Raw genomic sequence first — 20,022 nt, forward strand, 5'->3', positions numbered from 1 at the left:
ATCATCCTTAAAAACATCCATATCGTACTCTCGTTCGTGTGTGTGTGTGTGTGTCTAGCATGAGCTGCATGCAGTAGAAAAAGGGGCTAGATAACCTGCTGACCCCTTCAGAAGTTAAAGAAACCATGGTGCTTCCTTTTAGTATGATGTGGGAGGGGCTTAAACAGGAATCCGGAAGTGTGTGTAGAGGAAGTAAGAGGGCGTGTCTCTGTGACGTACCTTCCTGCGCCAGCGAGGCGGTGGAGGACACAGCAGCAGGGTTGGTATGCTGCCGGCCCACTATTGGACAGAAATACTCAAATTGGGAGGAGCTATGCAAATCTGGGCTGGCCTAACCCAATACAGTGACCAATCACAAATGACACCCTATTCTCCATATAGTAGCCAAAAGTAGTGCACTATACGAGGAGTAGGATGCCATCTAGGACGTAATACCCCCCCCCTTCCTTTAGGGCCAGGTCTTAACCTCTAATCATCTTAGCTAGTAAAGGAGAGAAAGTAGAGCCTTAAATATGGCCCGTCCTCTGTCAAACCACACCTCCTAGTACTGACACACACTCCAGAGCCGACAAGGAGAGGGAGAAAAGTGTTAGAGACATAGATGTAAACACATAGTACTGCTGGAAATATTACATTCTAGAATGGCACCTCCTCCTAGCACCTCCTTGTACTGACACCTAATGGCACCTCCTCCTAGCACTGTTACCTCCTCCTAGCACCTCCTTGTACTGATACGTCCTAGTACTGACACCTTACGGCACCTCCTCCTAGCACCTCCTTGTACTGACACCTAATGGCACCTCCTCCTAGCACTGGCACCTTATTGCACCTCCTCCTAGCACTGACACCTTATGGCACCTCCTCCTAGGACTGACACCTTATGGCACCTCCTCCTAGGACTGACACCTTATGGCACCTCCTCCTAGGACTGACACCTTATGGCACCTCCTCCTAGGACTGACACCTTATGGCACCTCCTCCTAGGACTGACACCTTATGGCACCTCCTCCTAGTACTGACACCTTACGGCACCTCCTCCTAGCACCACCTAGTACTGACACCTTATGGCACCTCCTCCTAGCACCACCTAGTACTGACACCTTATGGCACCACCTCCTAGCACCTAGTACTGACACCTTATGGCACCTCCTAGCACCTAGTACTGACACCTTATGGCACCTCCCCCTAGCACCTAGTACTGACACCTTATGGCACCTCCCCCTAGCACCACCTAGTACTGACACCTTATGGCACCTCCTCCTAGCACCACCTAGTACTGACACCTTATGGCACCACCTCCTAGCACCACCTAGTACTGACACCTTATGGCACCTCCTCCTAGCACCTAGTACTGACACCTTATGGCACCTCCTAGCACCTAGTACTGACACCTTATGGCACCTCCTCCTAGCACCTAGTACTGACACCCTCCTTTCACCTCCTCTTCTCCTTCAGAACTTGTGTTCTGAAAACACACACACACACACACACACACACACACGTCTCCTAGCACTCACAAACTCCTCCTCTCGGCCTAAAAACCTACATTAGGTAGACTCCAGGGAGGAGGGAGAGTAAAGCCCTCTGTCCTCCTCCCTCAGTCAGTAACTGGAGCGAGGGAGGAGGAGACACACCCACCTGAGAAGTTTCTGGACACCAGCATGGTGGTGAGGATCGCTCCCTAGGAGAGAGAGAGAAGGGATAATTAATGAAGAGATATGATCACATGAGGGGTGTGGTAGGGTAGGGGAAAGAGGATCCCTTTGTACATGTTATTCCAGACCCGTTGGTTTTATGTAGAAGGACTGAGAAGCTCAGTTCTGGTGACTTTTTAAAAGGACATTCTACTCCAAAATATATTAAAATAAAATGATGCCGACACCATTTCTGGATTTCCACATCCAATGTGTCCAATAACATATTGGTAAAAATGTGGTCTAGAGGAGAGGAATATAGGGAGGAGGTGGTGGTCTAGGGGGAGGTATACAGGGAGGAGGTGGTGGTCTAGAGGAGAGGAATATAGGGAGGAGGAGGTGGTGGTCTAGAGGAGAGGAATATAGGGAGGAGGAGGTGGTGGTCTAGGGGGGAGATATATAGGGAGGAGGTGGTGGTCTAGAGGAGAGGAATATAGGGCGGAGGTGGTGGTGGTCTAGGGGGGAGAGATATAGGGAGGAGGAGGTGGTGGTCTAGGGGGGAGATATATAGGGAGGAGGTGGTGGTCTAGAGGGGAGGAATATAGGGAGGAGGAGGTGGTGGTCTAGAGGAGAGGAATATAGGGAGGAGGTGGTGGTCTAGAGGGGAGGAATATAGGGAGGTGGTGGTCTAGAGGGGAGATATATAGGGAGATGGTGGTGGTCTAGGGGGGAGGTATACAGGGAGGAGGAGGTGGTGGTCTAGGGGGGAGGTATATAGGGAGGAGCAGGTGGTGGTCTAGGGGGGAGGTATACAGGGAGGAGGAGGTGGTGGTCTAGAGGAGAGGAATATAGGGAGGAGGTGGTGGTGGTCTAGGGGGGAGAGGAATATAGGGAGGAGGTGGTGGTGGTCTAGGGGGGAGAGATATAGGGAGGAGGTGGTGGTGGTCTAGGGGGGAGATACAGTGCCTTGCGAAAGTATTCGGCCCCCTTGAACTTTGCGACCTTTTGCCACATTTCAGGCTTCAAACATAAAGATATAAAACTGTATTTTTTTGTGAAGAATCAACAACAAGTGGGACACAATCATGAAGTGGAACGACATTTATTGGATATTTCAAGCTTTTGTAACAAATCAAAAAATGAAAAATTGGGCGTGCAAAATTATTCTGCCCCCTTAAGTTAATACTTTGTAGCGCCACCTTTTGCTGCGATTACAGCTGTAAGTCGCTTGGGGTATGTCTCTATCAGTTTTGCACATCGAGAGACTGACATTTTTTTCCATTCCTCTTTGCAAAACAGCTCGAGCTCAGTGAGGTTGGATGGAGAGCATTTGTGAACAGCAGCTTTCAGTTTTTTCCACAGATTCTCGATTGGATTCAGGTCTGGACTTTGACTTGGCCATTCTAACACCTGGATATGTTTATTTTTGAACCATTCCATTGTAGATTTTGCTTTATGTTTTGGATCATTGTCTTGTTGGAAGACAAATCTCCGTCCCAGTCTCAGGTCTTTTGCAGACTCCATCAGGTTTTCTTCCAGAATGGTCCTGTATTTGGCTCCATCCATCTTCCCATCAATTTTAACCATCTTCCCTGTCCCTGCTGAAGAAAAGCAGGCCCAAACCATGATGCTGCCACCACCATGTTTGACAGTGGGGATGGTGTGTTCAGCTGTGTTGCTTTTACGCCAAACATAACGTTTTGCATTGTTGCCAAAAAGTTCAATTTTGGTTTCATCTGACCAGAGCACCTTCTTCCACATGTTTGGTGTGTCTCCCAGGTGGCTTGTGGCAAACTTTAAACAACACTTTTTATGGATATCTTTAAGAAATGGCTTTCTTCTTGCCACTCTTCCATAAAGGCCAGATTTGTGCAATATACAACTGATTGTTGTCCTATGGACAGACTCTCCCACCTCAGCTGTAGATCTCTGCAGTTCATCCAGAGTGATCATGGGCCTCTTGGCTGCATCTCTGATCAGTCTTCTCCTTGTATGAGCTGAAAGTTTAGAGGGACGGCCAGGTCTTGGTAGATTTGCAGTGGTCTGATACTCCTTCCATTTCAATATTATCGCTTGCACAGTGCTCCTTGGGATGTTTAAAGCTTGGGAAATCTTTTTGTATCCAAATCCGGCTTTAAACTTCTTCACAACAGTATCTCGGACCTGCCTGGTGTGTTCCTTGTTCTTCATGATGCTCTCTGCGCTTTTAACGGACCTCTGAGACTATCACAGTGCAGGTGCATTTATACAGAGACTTGATTACACACAGGTGGATTGTATTTATCGTCATTAGTCATTTAGGTCAACATTGGATCATTCAGAGATCCTCACTGAACTTCTGGAGAGTTTGCTGCACTGAAAGTAAAGGGGCTGAATAATTTTGCACGCCCAATTTTTCAGTTTTTGATTTGTTAAAAAAGCTTGAAATATCCAATAAATGTCGTTCCACTTCATGATTGTGTCCCACTTGTTGTTGATTCTTCACAAAAAAATACAGTTTTATATCTTTATGTTTGAAGCCTGAAATGTGGCAAAAGGTCGCAAAGTTCAAGGGGGCCGAATACTTTCGCAAGGCACTGTATATAGGGAGGAGGTGGTGGTCTAGAGGGGAGGAATATAGGGAGGAGGAGGTGGTGGTCTAGAGGAGAGGAATATAGGGAGGAGGTGGTGGTCTAGAGGGGAGGAATATAGGGAGGTGGTGGTCTAGAGGGGAGGAATATAGGGAGGAGGAGGTGGTGGTCTAGAGGAGAGGAATATAGGGAGGAGGTGGTGGTCTAGAGGGGAGGAATATAGGGAGGTGGTGGTCTAGAGGGGAGATATACAGGGAGGTGGTGGTCTAGGGGGGAGGTATACAGGGAGGAGGAGGTGGTGGTCTAGGGGGGAGGTATATAGGGAGGAGCAGGTGGTGGTCTAGGGGGGAGGTACACAGGGAGGAGGTGGTGGTGGTCTAGAGGAGAGGAATATAAGGAGGAGGTGGTGGTGGTCTAGGGGGGAGAGGAATATAGGGAGGAGGTGGTGGTGGTCTAGGGGGGAGAGGAATATAGGGAGGAGGTGGTGGTGGTCTAGCGGGGAGATATATAGGGAGGAGGTGGTGGTCTAGAGGGGAGGAATATAGGGAGGAGGTGGTGGTGGTCTAGAGGGGAGGTATACAGGGAGGAGGTGGTGGTGGTCTAGAGGGGAGGTATACAGGGAGGAGGAGATGGTGGTCTAGAGGGGAGGTATACAGGGAGGAGGTGGTGGTGGTCTAGAGGGGAGGTATACAGGGAGGAGGAGATGGTGGTCTAGAGGGGAGGTATACAGGGAGGAGGTGGTGGTGGTCTAGAGGGGAGGTATACAGGGAGGAGGTGGTGGTGGTCTAGAGGGGAGGTATACAGGGAGGAGGTGGTGGTGGTCTAGAGGGGAGGAATATAGGGAGGAGGTGGTGGTCTAGGGGGGAGGTATATAGGGAGGAGGTGGTGGTCTAAAGGGGAGGTATATAGGGAGGATGTGGTGGTGGTCTAGAGGAGAGGTATATAGGGAGGAGGTGGTGGTGGTCTAGGGGGGAGGTATATAGGGAGGTGGTGGTGGTCTAGGGGGGAGGTATATAGGGAGGTGGTGGTGGTCTATAGGTGAGGTATATAGGGAAGTGGTGGTGGTGGTCTAAGGCGGAGGTATATAGGGAGGAGGTGGTGGTGGTCTAAGGGGGAGGTATATAGGGAGGAGGTGGTGGTGGTCTAGAGGGGAGGTATACAGGGAGGAGGTGGTGGTGGTCTAGAGGGGAGGTATACAGGGAGGAGGAGATGGTGGTCTAGAGGGGAGGTATACAGGGAGGAGGTGGTGGTGGTCTAGAGGGGAGGTATACAGGGAGGAGGTGGTGGTGATCTAGAGGGGAGGTATACAGGGAGGAGGAGGTGGTGGTCTAGAGGGGAGGTATACAGGGAGGAGGAGGTGGTGGTCTAGAGGGGAGGTATATAGGGAGGAGGAGGTGGTGGTCTAGAGGGGAGGTATATAGGGAGGAGGTGGTGGTCTAGAAAGGAGGTATATAGGGAGGAGGAGGTGGTCTAGGAGGGAGGTATATAGGGAGGAGGAGGTGGTCTAGGAGGGAGGTATATAGGCAGGAGGAGGTGGTCTAGGAGGAAGGTATATAGGGAGGAGGAGGTGGTCTAGGAGGAAGGTATATATAGGGAGGAGGTAGTGGTCTAGGAGGGAGGTATATAGGGAGGAGGTGGTGGTCTAGGAGGGAGATATATAGGGAGGTGGTGGTCTAGAAGGGAGGTATATAGGGAGGAGGTGGTGGTGGTCCAGAGGGGAGGTATACAGGGAGGAGGAGATGGTGGTCTAGAGGGGAGGTATACAGGGAGGAGGTGGTGGTCTAGGAGGGAGGTATATAGGGAGGAGGTGGTCTAGAAGGGACGTATATAGGGAGGAGGTGGTGGTCTAGAAGGGAGGTATATAGGGAGGAGGTGGTCTAGGAGGGAGGAGGAGGTCTAGGAGGGAGTTATATAGGGAGGAGGAGGTGGTCTAGGGGGGAGGTATATAGGGAGGTGGTGGTGGTCTATAGGGGAGGTATATAGGGAGGAGGTGGTGGTGGTCTAAGGGGGAGGTATATAGGGAGGAGGTGGTGGTGGTCTAAGGGGGAGGTATATAGGGAGGAGGTGGTGGTGGTCTAGAGGGGAGGTATACAGGGAGGAGGAGATGGTGGTCTAGAGGGGAGGTATACAGGGAGGAGGTGGTGGTGGTCTAGAGGGGAGGTATACAGGGAGGAGGAGGTGGTGGTCTAGAGGGGAGGTATATAGGGAGGAGGAGGTGGTGGTCTAGAGGGGAGGTATATAGGGAGGAGGTGGTGGTCTAGAAAGGAGGTATATAGGGAGGAGGAGGTGGTCTAGGAGGGAGGTATATAGGGAGGAGGAGGTGGTCTAGGAGGGAGGTATATAGGGAGGAGGTGGTCTAGAAGGGAGGTATATAGGGAGGAGGTGGTGGTCTAGAAGGGAGGTATATAGGGAGGAGGTGGTCTAGAAGGGAGGAGGTGGTGGTCTAGGAGGGAGGAGGAGGAGGTCTAGAGGGAGTTATATAGGGAGGAGGAGGTGGTCTAGGAGGGAGGTATGTGGGAGGAAGAGGTGGTCTAGGAGGGAGGTATGTGGGAGGAGGAGGAGGTCTAGGAGGGAGTTATATAGGGAGGAGGAGGTGGTCTAGGAGGGAGTTATATAGGGAGGAGGAGGTGGTCTAGGAGGGAGGTATATAGGGAGGAGGAGGTGGTCTAGGAGGGAGGTATGTGGGAGGAAGAGGTGGTCTAGGAGGGAGGTATGTGGGAGGAGGAGGAGGTCTAGGAGGGAGTTATATAGGGAGGAGGAGGTGGTCTAGGAGGGAGTTATATAGGGAGGAGGAGGTGGTCTAGGAGGGAGGTATATCGGGAGGAGGAGGTGGTCTAGGAGGGAGGTATATAGGGAGGAGGAGGTGGTCTAGGAGGTAGCAGCAATAGTGTACCTTGAGTTTCCTCCGAGCGTTGAACTTGCGCAGACATTCCACTGTCTCCTGTCTGTGGATCATAGACGCCACGGTGGAACGTTGCTATAGGAGGGGACAGAGACGAATATCAAACACTATACAAAACTCTATGTATGTATGTATGTATGTATGTATGTATGTATGTCCGAATACCTGTACTTCATTTTTAAATAGTAGGCGTTTTTTTAGTATGCAAAAATAGGTTTTATATATTAGGTGAAATGTCTCAAATTCAGTCTGCACTAAATGCCAGAATGTCATACTTATTTCAGCTTTACGTCTATACATTAAGAAAATATAAACGCAACAACTTCAAAGATTTTACTGAGTTACAGTTCATATAAAGAAATCTGTCAATTGAAATAAATTCATTAGGCCCTAATATATATGGATTTCACATGACTGGGCAGGAGTGCAGATATGGGTGGGCCTGGGTCCACTCACAGCCAGGCAGAGCCAATCAGAATTTGTTTTTTATTACATACAGAAATACTCCTCACTAGATTATACATTCTCAGTATGGGAGAGTCTAGTATTAGATTACACATTCTCAGTACGGGGGAGTCTAGTATTAGATTATACATTCTCAGTATGGGGGAGTCTAGTATTAGATTATACATTCTCAGTATGGGAGAGTCTAGTATTAGATTATATATTCTCAGTATGGGAGAGTCTAGTATTAGATTATATATTCTCAGTATGGGAGAGTCTAGTATTAGATTACACATTCTCAGTACGGGGGAGTCTAGTATTAGATTATACATTCTCAGTACGGGGGAGTCTAGTATTAGATTATACATTCTCAGTCTGGGGGGAGTCTAGTATTAGATTATATATTCTCAGTATGGGGGAGTCTAGTATTAGATTATACATTCTCAGTACGGGGGAGTCTAGTATTAGATTACACATTCTCAGTACGGGAGAGTCTAGTATTAGATTATATATTCTCAGTATGGGAGAGTCTAGTATTAGATTACACATTCTCAGTATGGGGGAGTCTAGTATTAGATTATACATTCTCAGTATGGGAGAGTCTAGTATTAGATTATATATTCTCAGTATGGGGGAGTCTAGTATTAGATTATACATTCTCAGTACGGGGGAGTCTAGTATTAGATTATACATTCTCAGTACGGGGGAGTCTAGTATTAGATTATACATTCTCAGTCTGGGGGGAGTCTAGTATTAGATTACACATTCTCAGTATTGGGGAGTCTAGTATTAGATTACACATTCTCAGTATGGGGGAGTCTAGTATTAGATTATACATTCTCAGTATGGGGGAGTCTAGTATTAGATTACACATTCTCAGTATGGGGGAGTCTAGTATTAGATTATACATTCTCAGTATGGGGGAGTCTAGTATTAGATTATACATTATCAGTATGGGGGAGTCTAGTATTAGATTACACATTCTCAGTATGGGGGAGTCTAGTATTAGATTATACATTCTCAGTATGGGGGAGTCTAGTATTAGATTACACATTCTCAGTATGGGGGAGTCTAGTATTAGATTATACATTCTCAGTATGGGGGAGTCTAGTATTAGATTATACATTCTCAGTATGGGGGAGTCTAGTATTAGATTATACATTCTCAGTATGGGGGAGTCTAGTATTAGATTATACATTCTCAGTATGGGGGAGTCTAGTATTAGATTATACATTCTCAGTATGGGGGAGTCTAGTATTAGATTACACATTCTCAGTATGGGGGAGTCTAGTATTAGATTATACATTCTCAGTATGGGGGAGTCTAGTATTAGATTATACATTCTCAGTATGGGGGAGTCTAGTATTAGATTATACATTATCAGTATGGGGGAGTCTAGTATTAGATTATACATTCTCAGTATGGGGGAGTCTAGTATTAGATTATACATTCTCAGTATGGGGGAGTCTAGTATTAGATTATACATTCTCAGTATGGGGGAGTCTAGTATTAGATTACACATTCTCAGTATGGGGGAGTCTAGTATTAGATTACACATTCTCAGTATGGGGGAGTCTAGTATTAGATGATATATTCTCAGTACGGGGGAGTCTAGTATTAGATTATACATTCTCAGTATGGTGAGTCTAGTATTAGATTATACATTCTCAGTATGGGAGAGTCTAGTATTAGATTACACATTCTCAGTATGGGGGAGTCTAGTATTAGATTATACATTCTCAGTATGGGAGAGTCTAGTATTAGATTATACATTCTCAGTATGGGGGAGTCTAGTATTAGATTATACATTATCAGTATGGGTGAGTCTAGTATTAGATTATACATTCTCAGTATGGGAGAGTCTAGTATTAGATTATACATTATCAGTATGGGGGAGTCTAGTATTAGATTATACATTCTCAGTACGGGGGAGTCTAGAATGTTGTACACCAGGGCCTCCTGGGTGGCGCAGTAGTCCAAGGCACTGCATCGCAGCGCTAGCTGTGCCACCAGAGACTCTGGGTTCAGCCCAGGCTCTGTCGCAGCCGGGCCGCGACCAGGAGGTCCGTGGGGCAACGCACAATTGGCCTAGCGTCGTCCGGGTTAGGCCGGCAGGGATATCCTTGTCTCATCGCGCACTAGCGACTCCTGTGGCTGGCCGGGCGCAGTGCACGCTGACCAGGTCGCTAAGGTGCACGGTGTTTCCTCCGACACATTGGTGCGGCTGGCTTCCGGGTTGGATGCGTGCTGTGTTAAGAAGCAGTGCGGCTTGGTTGGGTTGTGTTTCGGAGGACGCATGGCTTTCGACCTTCGTCTCTCCCGAGCCCGTACGGGAGTTGGAGCGACGAGACAAGATAGTAGTTACTAACAATTGGATACCACGAAATTGGGGAGAAAAGGGGGTAAAAAATGTAAAATATATATATATATATATATAAAAAAATAGTCGTTTTAGTAAGTAGTAGGCAAGACAGGTTTTGGACGCGGTCACCACGTGTGTGTGTGTGTGTGTGTGTGTGTGTGTGTGTGTGTACTTACGCAGATCCATGGATGTTTGAGAGCCTGATCAGCAGTGATTCTCTTGGAAGGATTAATAGTCAACATCTGATTAATAAGGTTCTTAGCCTCTGGAGTAACAGTGTCCCACTCTGGAGAGGGAAACTGGGGGGGGGGGGACAGGAAGGGACAGGAAGAGAAACAGGAAAAAAGACCATGATCTGCATTATGTCCATAACAAACGGATTTCTTCACCTTTCACATCATGTAAACAATCAGTCTTCCTACAATTCAGAATGTTAACGTGTGTTTGAATGTCTCAGTACCAGTCTTCATTAACTATATAACCTGAATACTAGAGAGGATACTCACACACACGCGCGCACACACACACACACACCTCTGCAATGCGTCAGGAGGCTGATAGGATCAATAGCTGGGGTGCAGCTCTCAATCTGACACTATTAAAAATTCACCAGTTGTCCAGCCAACCCCTGCACAGTACCCAAACACAGATACACACACAAACTCACATCATAGGCCCCAGCCTTGATCTGCTGGTAGAGTTTGTGTTGGTCTTCATCCCAGAATGGAGGATAGCCCACCAACAAGATATACAGAATAACACCTAGAGAGAAAGAGAGAGACCGAGAGAGGGACAAAGAGACCGAGAGAAAGGCAGAGAGAGAAAGAGAGAGACCGAGAGAGAGAGAGAGAGAGACCAAGAGAAAGGCAGAGAGAGTTGAGATTGGTTAAGTTTTCTGTAAACCCTGGTTTAAGATGTATGACCTCTGCACCATGGCCTCTCTTAAGCAATGGGATGGTGACACACATTACCCAGTAGTCACTAGATGATTATTTAGATTTGTTCTCCGCCTACAGTTAGAGGTTAAAGGTTTACCACAGGCCCATATGTCCACAGGCTTGCCGTAGGCGTCCTTCCTCAGGACCTCAGGGGACAGGTAACCAGGGGTGCCTGCGAAACCTGCCCGACAGATAAAACAAAATGGTTTCACACTTACATTGTCCTGGAAAGAACATTCACTTTGTCTGCAGCAAAGTGGTGAAATCTGTCTGGTACCACCAGACAGTAGAGTGGTCTGGTACCACCAGACAGTAGAGTGGTCTGGTACCACCAGACAGTAGAGTGGTCTGGTACCACCAGACAGTAGAGTGGTCTGGTACCACCAGACAGTAGAGTGGTCTGGTACCACCAGACAGTAGAGTGGTCTGGTACCACCAGACAGTAGAGTGGTCTGGTACCACCAGACAGTAGAGTGGTCTGGTACCACCAGACAGTAGAGTGGTCTGGTACCACCAGACAGTAGAGTGGTCTGGTACCACCAGACAGAAGAGTGGTCTGGTACCACCAGACAGTAGAGTGGTCTGATACCACCAGACAGTAGAGTGGTCTGGTACCACCAGACAGTAGAGTGGTCTGGTACCACCAGACAGTAGAGTGGTCTGGTACCACCAGACAGAAGAGTGGTCTGGTACCACCAGACAGAAGAGTGGTCTGGTATCACCACACAGATGGTTTGTGTTTTGGTTCATCAGGCTTGTTTCCTAACACTACAATCTTAAGTAACCCATATCTCATTTACTGCAATACTGTCTGAGCCAGTACATATGTTTGCTACCTACACAAATGACTCATCACACAAAATACATTTGCAAGACAAGCCACCAGTCTGTTTAAGAAACTCGATATAATCCAACGCGTCTCCAAATCCCTCCCAGACAGCCTACCTAAACCCTTTGATGGGTTCTTCCTGGTTAACTCCCAAATCCACCCATTCAACCAGACACTGATAGCCTTCACCCTCCCTGCTGCCGCAGTTCACATAGTCAATTCTCTGTTCGATACAGAGGTTCCATACTCTGGAACTCCTATCTTCACAATGTGTTTTGTCAATCATCCCTCAATGACTAGGGGTCAGTCTGATGACCCAAACTACCCACTCGTCCCCTCCATGTAGCCTGGCTCTCACACATAATCAAACATGGTTCATGTTTACTGTGTATATCATGTAAAAATAAAAGTGCGCTTGTTTAGTAGATTTAACCAACTTTTTTTTGTACTTACAATGCCTTGCGAAAGTATTCGGCCCCCTTGAACTTTGCGACCTTTTGCCACATTTCATTTTGCACGCCCAATTTTTCAGTTTTTGATTTGTTAAAAAAAGTTTGAAATATCCAATAAATGTCGTTCCACTTCATGATTGTGTCCCACTTGTTGTTGATTCTTCACAAAAAAATACAGTTTTATATCTTTATGTTTGAAGCCTGAAATGTGGCAAAAGGTCGCAAAGTTCAAGGGGGCCGAATACTTTCGCAAGGCACTGTATACATTTTTGTGGATTTTTCGGGGTTTCCAACCTAACCTGCACACCGTTTTGGATTTCACTTCGTTTTCTTTGGTGCAAATAAATAAAACCTAAACACGTTTGATGAAGGGTGTGTGTGGTCTTACCGAACCATGCCTGTTGGTCCCCCTGCACCTCGATGGCCAGGCCAAAGTCTGCCAACTTCACCGCTGCTCCCTTCATCTTACTGGCCAGGAGCAGGTTCTCAGGCTGGGGGGGTAGAAACAGAGAGATGGAGAAAGGTGTGTGTGTACAGGGGAAGTAGAAACACAGAGAGAGAGCGGGACAGGGGAAGTAGAAACACAGAGAGAGAGCGGGACAGGGGAAGTAGAAACACAGAGAGAGAGAGCGGGACAGGGGAAGTAGAAACATAGAGAGAGAGAGCGGGACAGGGGAAGTAGAAACACAGAGAGAGAGCGGGACAGGGGAAGTAGAAACACAGAGAGAGAGCGGGACAGGGGAAGTAGAAACACAGAGAGAGAGCGGGACAGGGGAAGTAGAAACACAGAGAGAGAGCGGGACAGGGGAAGTAGAAACACAGAGAGAGAGCGGGACAGGGGAAGTAGAAACACAGAGAGAGAGCGGGACAGGGGAAGTAGAAACAGAGAGAGCGGGACAGGGGAAGTAGAAACAGAGAGAGCGGGACAGGGGAAGTAGAAACAGAGAGAGCGGGACAGGGGAAGTAGAAACACAGAGAGAGATGGAGACAGATGCATTTGTCAAATGTGTAATTCCTTTTGTTCCGTTCTGCCAAGGCAACATTTACACATGCAAATCACGTCAAAGATTATTATTACATTCAGTTGGGAGAGAAAAAAAAGGGGGGGGGTAAGGAGACATGAAGGAGGAAGAGAAGGAGCGTCAGAGAAAGATGAGTAAAGATCTCTCATATAATTAAAATCATGCATTCTATTGTACTAGGTACTCAATTTGCATTTATAAACTGGGTGGTTCGAGCCCTTAATGATGATTGACCGCTACGATATATCAGACCGTGTACCACGGCTTTGACAAAACATTTATCCAATTACGTTGGTAACCAGTTTATAATAGCAATAAGGCACCTCGGGGAGTTTGTGAAATAAGGCCAATATACCACGGCTACGGGCTGTATCCAGGCAGGCCTCGTGGTGTTGTGCATAAGAACAGCCCTTATATGGCTAATATACCACGGCTGTCAGACCTCCTCTGGCCTTATTGCTTAAGTACATATATGACTGGATGTATTTACTGACTGGATCATGTGACATATGTAATTAACCTTCAAATACAAGCCTGGCGTGTGTCCTGGCCTTAACACTGATGATAGTTTGATACCAAAACGTTTGCAATTTAAATTTTCCCCTTTCATTTTATGCACAATGCACTTTTTGGGCATCATGATGACCCAATAAATCATCTGTATTTTTGCATTTAAGCATGTGTTTTGGATTTGTCCACATTCGACAGTGTGCGGGTCTCCATCTCTCCTACGATTCTCTCTGCGGCCATATATGGACATAGGGTTGTAGTCATGGAAACCACTTGGGAGTCATTTAAAACAGCCCTGCAGACTGCATGCTAAGTGTACTGCGTGTATGCGCTCGTTTGTGTGTGTGTGTGTGTGTGTGTGTGTGTGTGTGTGAAGGACTGCAGTAAAAGCCTACTCAGGATAAAAGGCCAACAAATCAGACAGACAGCAAACAAGAGGTAATACAGCTATCCTCAGACACCAGGGATGTGTATGGTTATTAGAATATTCAAAATTAGCCTATTTTAAAACACTGAAAATGCTTTTTCTAAATTCAATTATCCATACAAGGACACACCATGACATTTCAAATGATTAATTTAATAAAACAAACTTTTCAAATGTATTTTTTTAAAATGACATATGCCCCACAAAAAGCCTGGTAGCCATCAGGTAGCCTTCACATGTGTAGCTTGTTGTTTATGTTGGCCAATCAAAGTGGCAAAGAGGCTCAATGTGGAGCAAGTGGACTGAGAGTTCACCAATGCAATGCAAGATGGAATTAAAAAGCTAGCGAAATGAAATGGAGTATTCTACAGTGAGCAACAAACAGGTAGGCTGTTTTATCTGAAAGGGTTGAGGACAAAGTGCAGCATGTGGCCTCAATAAACCTGGCTAGCTATAGCTGGCTAGCTTCTCTAGACTACTGCAGTCAAAACAGGCACTATTACAGTGCCTTGCGAAAGTATTCGGCCCCCTTGAACTTTGCGACCTTTTGCCACATTTCAGGCTTCAAACATAAAGATATAAAACTGTATTTTTTTGTGAAGAATCAACAACAAGTGGGACACAATCATGAAGTGGAACAACATTTATTGGATATTTCAAAGTTTTTTTAACAAATCAAAAACTGAAAAATTGGGCGTGCAAAATTATTCAGCCCCTTTACTTTCAGTGCAGCAAACTCTCTCCAGAAGTTCAGTGAGGATCTCTGAATGATCCAATGTTGACCTAAATGACTAATGATGATAAATACAATCCACCTGTCCACCAATCCACCTACAATCCACCTGTCAAGTCTCCGTATAAATTCACCTGCACTGTGATAGTCTCAGAGGTCCGTTAAAAGCGCAAAGAGCATCATGAAGAACAAGGAACACACCAGGCAGGTCCGAGATACTGTTGTGAAAAAGTTTAAAGCCGGATTTGGATACAAAAAGATTTCCCAAGCTTTAAACATCCCAAGGAGCACTGTGCAAGCGATAATATTGAAATGGAAGGAGTATCAGACCACTGCAAATCTACCAAGACCTGGCCGTCCCTCTAAACTTTCAGCTCATACAAGGAGAAGACTGATCAGAGATGCAGCCAAGAGGCCCATGATCACTCTGGATGAACTGCAGAGATCTACAGCTGAGGTGGGAGAGTCTGTCCATAGGACAACAATCAGTCGTATATTGCACAAATCTGGCCTTTATGGAAGAGTGGCAAGAAGAAAGACATTTCTTAAAGATATCCATAAAAAAAGTGTCGTTTAAAGTTTGCCACAAGCCACCTGGGAGACACACCAAACATGTGGAAGAAGGTGCTCTGGTCAGATGAAACCAAAATTGAACTTTTTGGCAACAATGCAAAACGTTATGTTTGGCGTAAAAGCAACACAGCTGAACACACCATCCCCACTGTCAAACATGGTGGTGGCAGCATCATGGTTTGGGCCTGCTTTTCTTCAGCAGGGACAGGGAAGATGGTTAAATTGATGGGAAGATGGATGGAGCCAAATACAGGACCATTCTGGAAGAAAACCTGATGGAGTCTGCAAAAGACCTGAGACTGGGACGGAGATTTGTCTTCCAACAAGACAATGATCCAAAACATAAAGCAAAATCTACAATGGAATGGTTCAAAAATAAACATATCCAGGTGTTAGAATGGCCAAGTCAAAGTCCAGACCTGAATCCAATCGAGAATCTGTGGAAAAAACTGAAAACTGCTGTTCACAAATGCTCTCCATCCAACCTCACTGAGCTCGAGCTGTTTTGCAAGGAGGAATGGGAAAACATTTCAGTCTCTCGATGTGCAAAACTGATAGAGACATACCCCAAGCGACTTACAGCTGTAATCGCAGCAAAAGGTGGCGCTACAAAGTATTAACTTAAGGGGGCTGAATCATTTTGCACGCCCAATTTTTCAGTTTTTGATTTGTTAAAAAAGTTTGAAATATCCAATAAATGTCGTTCCACTTCATGATTGTGTCCCACTTGTTGTTGATTCTTCACAAAAAAATACAGTTTTATATCTTTATGTTTGAAGCCTGAAATGTGGCAAAAGGTCGCAAAGTTCAAGGGGGCCGAATACTTTCGCAAGGCACTGTATATGGGAGGGAGAATAGTCGGCGAGCTGTAGGGGAGTCGTAGTGGAGTCGGCGAGCTGTAGGGGAGTCGGCAAGCTGTAGGGGAGCCGTAGTGGAGTCGGCGAGCTGTAGGAGAGCCGTAGTGGAGTCGGCGAGCTGTAGGGGAGCCGTAGTGGAGTCGGCGAGCTGTAGGGGAGCCGTAGTGGAGTCGGCGAGCTGTAGGGGAGCCGGCGAGCTGTAGTGGAGTCGGCGAGCTGTAGGGGAGTCGGCGAGCTGTAGGGGAGTCGGCGAAGGGAGTCGGCGAGCTCTAGGGGAGTCGGCGAGCTCTAGGGGAGTCGGCGAGCTCTAGGGGAGTCGGCGAGCTGGCGAGCTGTAAGGGAGTCGGCGAGCTGGCGAGCTGTAAGGGAGTCGGCGAGCTCTAGGGGAGTTGGCGAGCTCTAGGGGAGTCGGCGAGCTCTAGGGGAGTCGGCGAGCTCTAGGGGAGTCGGCGAGCTCTAGGGGAGTTGGCGAGCTGTAGGGGAGTTGGCGAGCTGTAGGGGAGTTGGCGAGCTGTAAGGGAGTCGGCGAGCTCTAGGGGAGTTGGCGAGCTGTAAGGGAGTCGGCGAGCTGGCGAGCTGTAAGGGAGTCGGCGAGCTCTAGGGGAGTTGACGAGCTCTAGGGGAGTCGGCGAGCTCTAGGGGAGTTGGCGAGCTGTAAGGGAGTCGGCGAGCTCTAGGGGAGTCGGCGAGCTCTAGGGGAGTTGGCGAGCTGTAAGGGAGTCGGCGAGCTGGCGAGCTGTAAGGGAGTCGGCGAGCTCTAGGGGAGTCGGCTACTGCGTCTCCCTCTCTCCCTCCGTCCGTCTTCTCGCGCCGCAGCAATAAAGCCCCAGCCTCACTCACGTGCACAGTAGTGCTCAGGTAAATGTTACCATGTATTTTGAATATCTTGATCTCCGGCAAGAAAGAAAGAAAACCATTTCATAGTGAAATTATTTCAAACCATATGTCAAAGCGATTCACTTCTGTGTTCCATCTATTCCGGGTCACATGAACAAAGAGACATCCAGTGATGTGTCTTCATGGTGTTTCGTTGGAAGACCCATCTGATAAGAATCCATTATGTTTATCCCAACCAATCAGCCGCGAGGAGCCAGGCTGCAGTGATGTCACAGGAGTTGTCATGGTAACCACAGGGTTAATCTCTCCTTCCCTTGTCTTGGACACCTTCACTTTGAGTCAGGACTGTGTGTGGTCCGTGACTAGGAGTCCTTGTTTCGTTGTCATTAGGGAGAGTAGACCATAAGTTTGCCCTCTCCCTGCTTACGTGCAGATGACACTAACACACACACACCCCCCCCCCCCCCAGTCAAGGACAGACATGTGGTGTGTGTGTCTGAGTGAGTGAGAAAAAAGATGAGGGCTAGGAGGGGGAAACAGAGAGGGAGGGGACAAGTGAAACAAGGGATAGTGGGAGGGATGGAACTACAAGAGCAGTGCGTTGCCATGGCCACGAGCAAAGGTGTGTGTGGTAGTCATAGCAACAGGCGGCCAAACACACACGCTCACCACTCACCTTGAGGTCCCTGTGGACGATGTCATGCTGGTGGATATGTTGAACACTCTCCAAGATCTGGTTAATACACTGACTAGAGAGGAGAGGAGATCAGGTTAATACACTGACTGGAGAGGAGATCAGGTTAATACACTGACTGGAGAGGAGATGGGATCAGGTTAATACACTGACTGGAGAGGAGATGGGATCAGGTTAATACACTGACTGGAGAGGAGAGGAGATCAGGTTAATACACTGACTGGAGAGGAGAGGAGATCAGGTTAATACACTGACTGGAGAGGAGAGGAGATCAGGTTAATACACTGACTGGAGAGGAGAGGAGATCAGGTTAATATACTGACTGGAGAGGAGAGGAGATCAGGTTAATACACTGACTGGAGAGGCGAGGAGATCAGGTTAATATACTGACTGGAGAGGAGAGGAGATCAGGTTAATACACTGACTGGAGAGGAGATCAGGTTAATACACTGACTGGAGAGGAGATCAGGTTAATACACTGACTGGAGAGGAGAGGAGATCAGGTTAATACACTGACTGGAGAGGAGAGGAGATCAGGTTAATATACTGACTGGAGAGGAGAGGAGATCAGGTTAATATACTGACTGGAGAGGAGAGGAGATCAGGTTAATACACTGACTGGAGAGGAGAGGAGATCAGGTTAATACACTGACTGGAGAGGAGATCAGGTTAATACACTGACTGGAGAGGCGAGGAGATCAGGTTAATACACTGACTGGAGAGGAGAGGAGATCAGGTTAATATACTGACTGGAGAGGAGAGGAGATCAGGTTCATATACTGACTGGAGAGGAGAGGAGATAAGGTTAATACACTGACTGGAGAGGAGATCAGGTTAATACACTGACTAGAGAGGAGATGGGATCAGGTTAATACACTGACTGGAGAGATCAGGTTAATACACTGACTAGAGAGGAGATGGGATCAGGTTAATACACTGACTGGAGAGATCAGGTTAATACACTGACTAGAGAGGAGATCAGGTTAATACACTGACTGGAGAGGAGAGGAGATCAGGTTAATACACTGACTAGAGAGGAGATCAGGTTAATACACTGACTGGAGAGGAGAGGAGATCAGGTTAATACACTGACTAGAGAGGAGATCAGGTTAATTCACTGACTAGAGAGGAGATCAGGTTAATACACTGACTAGAGAGGAGATGGGATCAGGTTAATACACTGACTGGAGAGATCAGGTTAATACACTGACTAGAGAGGAGATCAGGTTAATACACTGACTGGAGAGGAGATCAGGTTAATACACTGACTGGAGAGGAGATCAGGTTAATACACTGACTGGAGAGGAGATCAGGTTAATACACTGACTGGAGAGGAGATCAGGTTAATACACTGACTGGAGGGGAGATCAGGTTAATACACTGACTGGAGAGGAGAGGAGATCAGGTTAATACACTGACTGGAGAGGAGATCAGGTTAATACACTGACTGGAGAGGAGAGGAGATCAGGTTAATACACTGACTGGAGAGGAGATCAGGTTAATACACTGACTGGAGAGGAGAGGAGATCAGGTTAATACACTGACTGGAGAGGAGAGGAGATCAGGTTAATACACTGACTGGAGAGGAGAATAGAGGAGAAAATCAATGATCCAGTCATCACTAAACGTGTATGTTTGTACTGAAAGCTCAACAGGTTACTTACTACAATAGTGGTTCTCAGCCTTAGTTTTGTCACTGTTACATGCTTGGATTACCCCTGAAGTCCCCCCTAATGAGCATTTGACCAATAGGTCCATGTTTCTTTGAGACTTCCCAGGTACCCCATGTGGATAGGCCAGTTAGCAAAGATAAGAAATCATGCCACTCTCCCACGGTTTTGACCTGCGCTGTGCTACGCAGCTGCGTAACCACGGTAACAGTAAGTAGGGAGGGCCCACCTGGCGTCGGCCTCGCTGTAGTACTCCCTAGCAACGATGTCTTCAAACAATTCTCCTCCTGTCACCCTGAGAGACAGAGACCGAGCGACAGAGGAGAGACCGAGAGGGAGAAAGAAAGACAGAGGAAGGAGGACCAGATTGTTATCATACATAAAGAAACCTCTTTCATGGAGGCACATGCACAAGCCTGGAAGGTCGGTGTGTGTGTCTGTTATACTCACAGGTCAAAGACAAGGTAGTGAAAGCCTTCCTCTGAGATACTGTCATGTAGCCTCACTAGAGAGAGAGAGAGAGGGTGGAGAAGAGGGAGAGAAAGAGAATTATGAGATTTAACAGTGG

General features: G+C 47.2%; 1 protein-coding gene across 23 annotated transcripts in view; it reads right to left on the reverse strand.

The window, feature by feature from the left end:
- LOC110491356 (calcium/calmodulin-dependent protein kinase type II subunit gamma) overlaps positions 1-20,022 on the reverse strand; it is a 44,499-nt gene that overhangs the window by 8,503 nt on the left and 15,974 nt on the right. For 10 of the 23 annotated variants that reach the window (XM_036946147.2, XM_090201890.1, XM_036946142.2 and 7 more), the window contains exons 4-13: positions 19,905-19,959; positions 19,684-19,749; positions 17,767-17,839; positions 12,520-12,622; positions 10,948-11,031; positions 10,580-10,674; positions 10,089-10,211; positions 7,098-7,181; positions 1,639-1,681; positions 220-279 (exon numbers count right to left, since the gene is read on the reverse strand). In XM_036946147.2, the coding sequence (XP_036802042.1) occupies positions 220-279; positions 1,639-1,681; positions 7,098-7,181; positions 10,089-10,211; positions 10,580-10,674; positions 10,948-11,031; positions 12,520-12,622; positions 17,767-17,839; positions 19,684-19,749; positions 19,905-19,959 (786 nt within the window). Of the gene's footprint in view, positions 1-219; positions 707-761; positions 1,682-7,097; positions 7,182-10,088; positions 10,212-10,579; positions 10,675-10,947; positions 11,032-12,519; positions 12,623-17,766; positions 17,840-19,683; positions 19,750-19,904; positions 19,960-20,022 lie in introns of all 23 variants that reach the window. The other 13 variants (XM_090201893.1, XM_090201888.1, XM_090201892.1 and 10 more) reach the window with 2 other exon arrangements.

The sequence above is a fragment of the Oncorhynchus mykiss genome, chromosome 16 (assembly GCF_057628025.1).
Source record: "Oncorhynchus mykiss isolate SJ-2025 chromosome 16, ASM5762802v1, whole genome shotgun sequence".
NCBI lineage: Eukaryota > Metazoa > Chordata > Actinopteri > Salmoniformes > Salmonidae > Oncorhynchus > Oncorhynchus mykiss.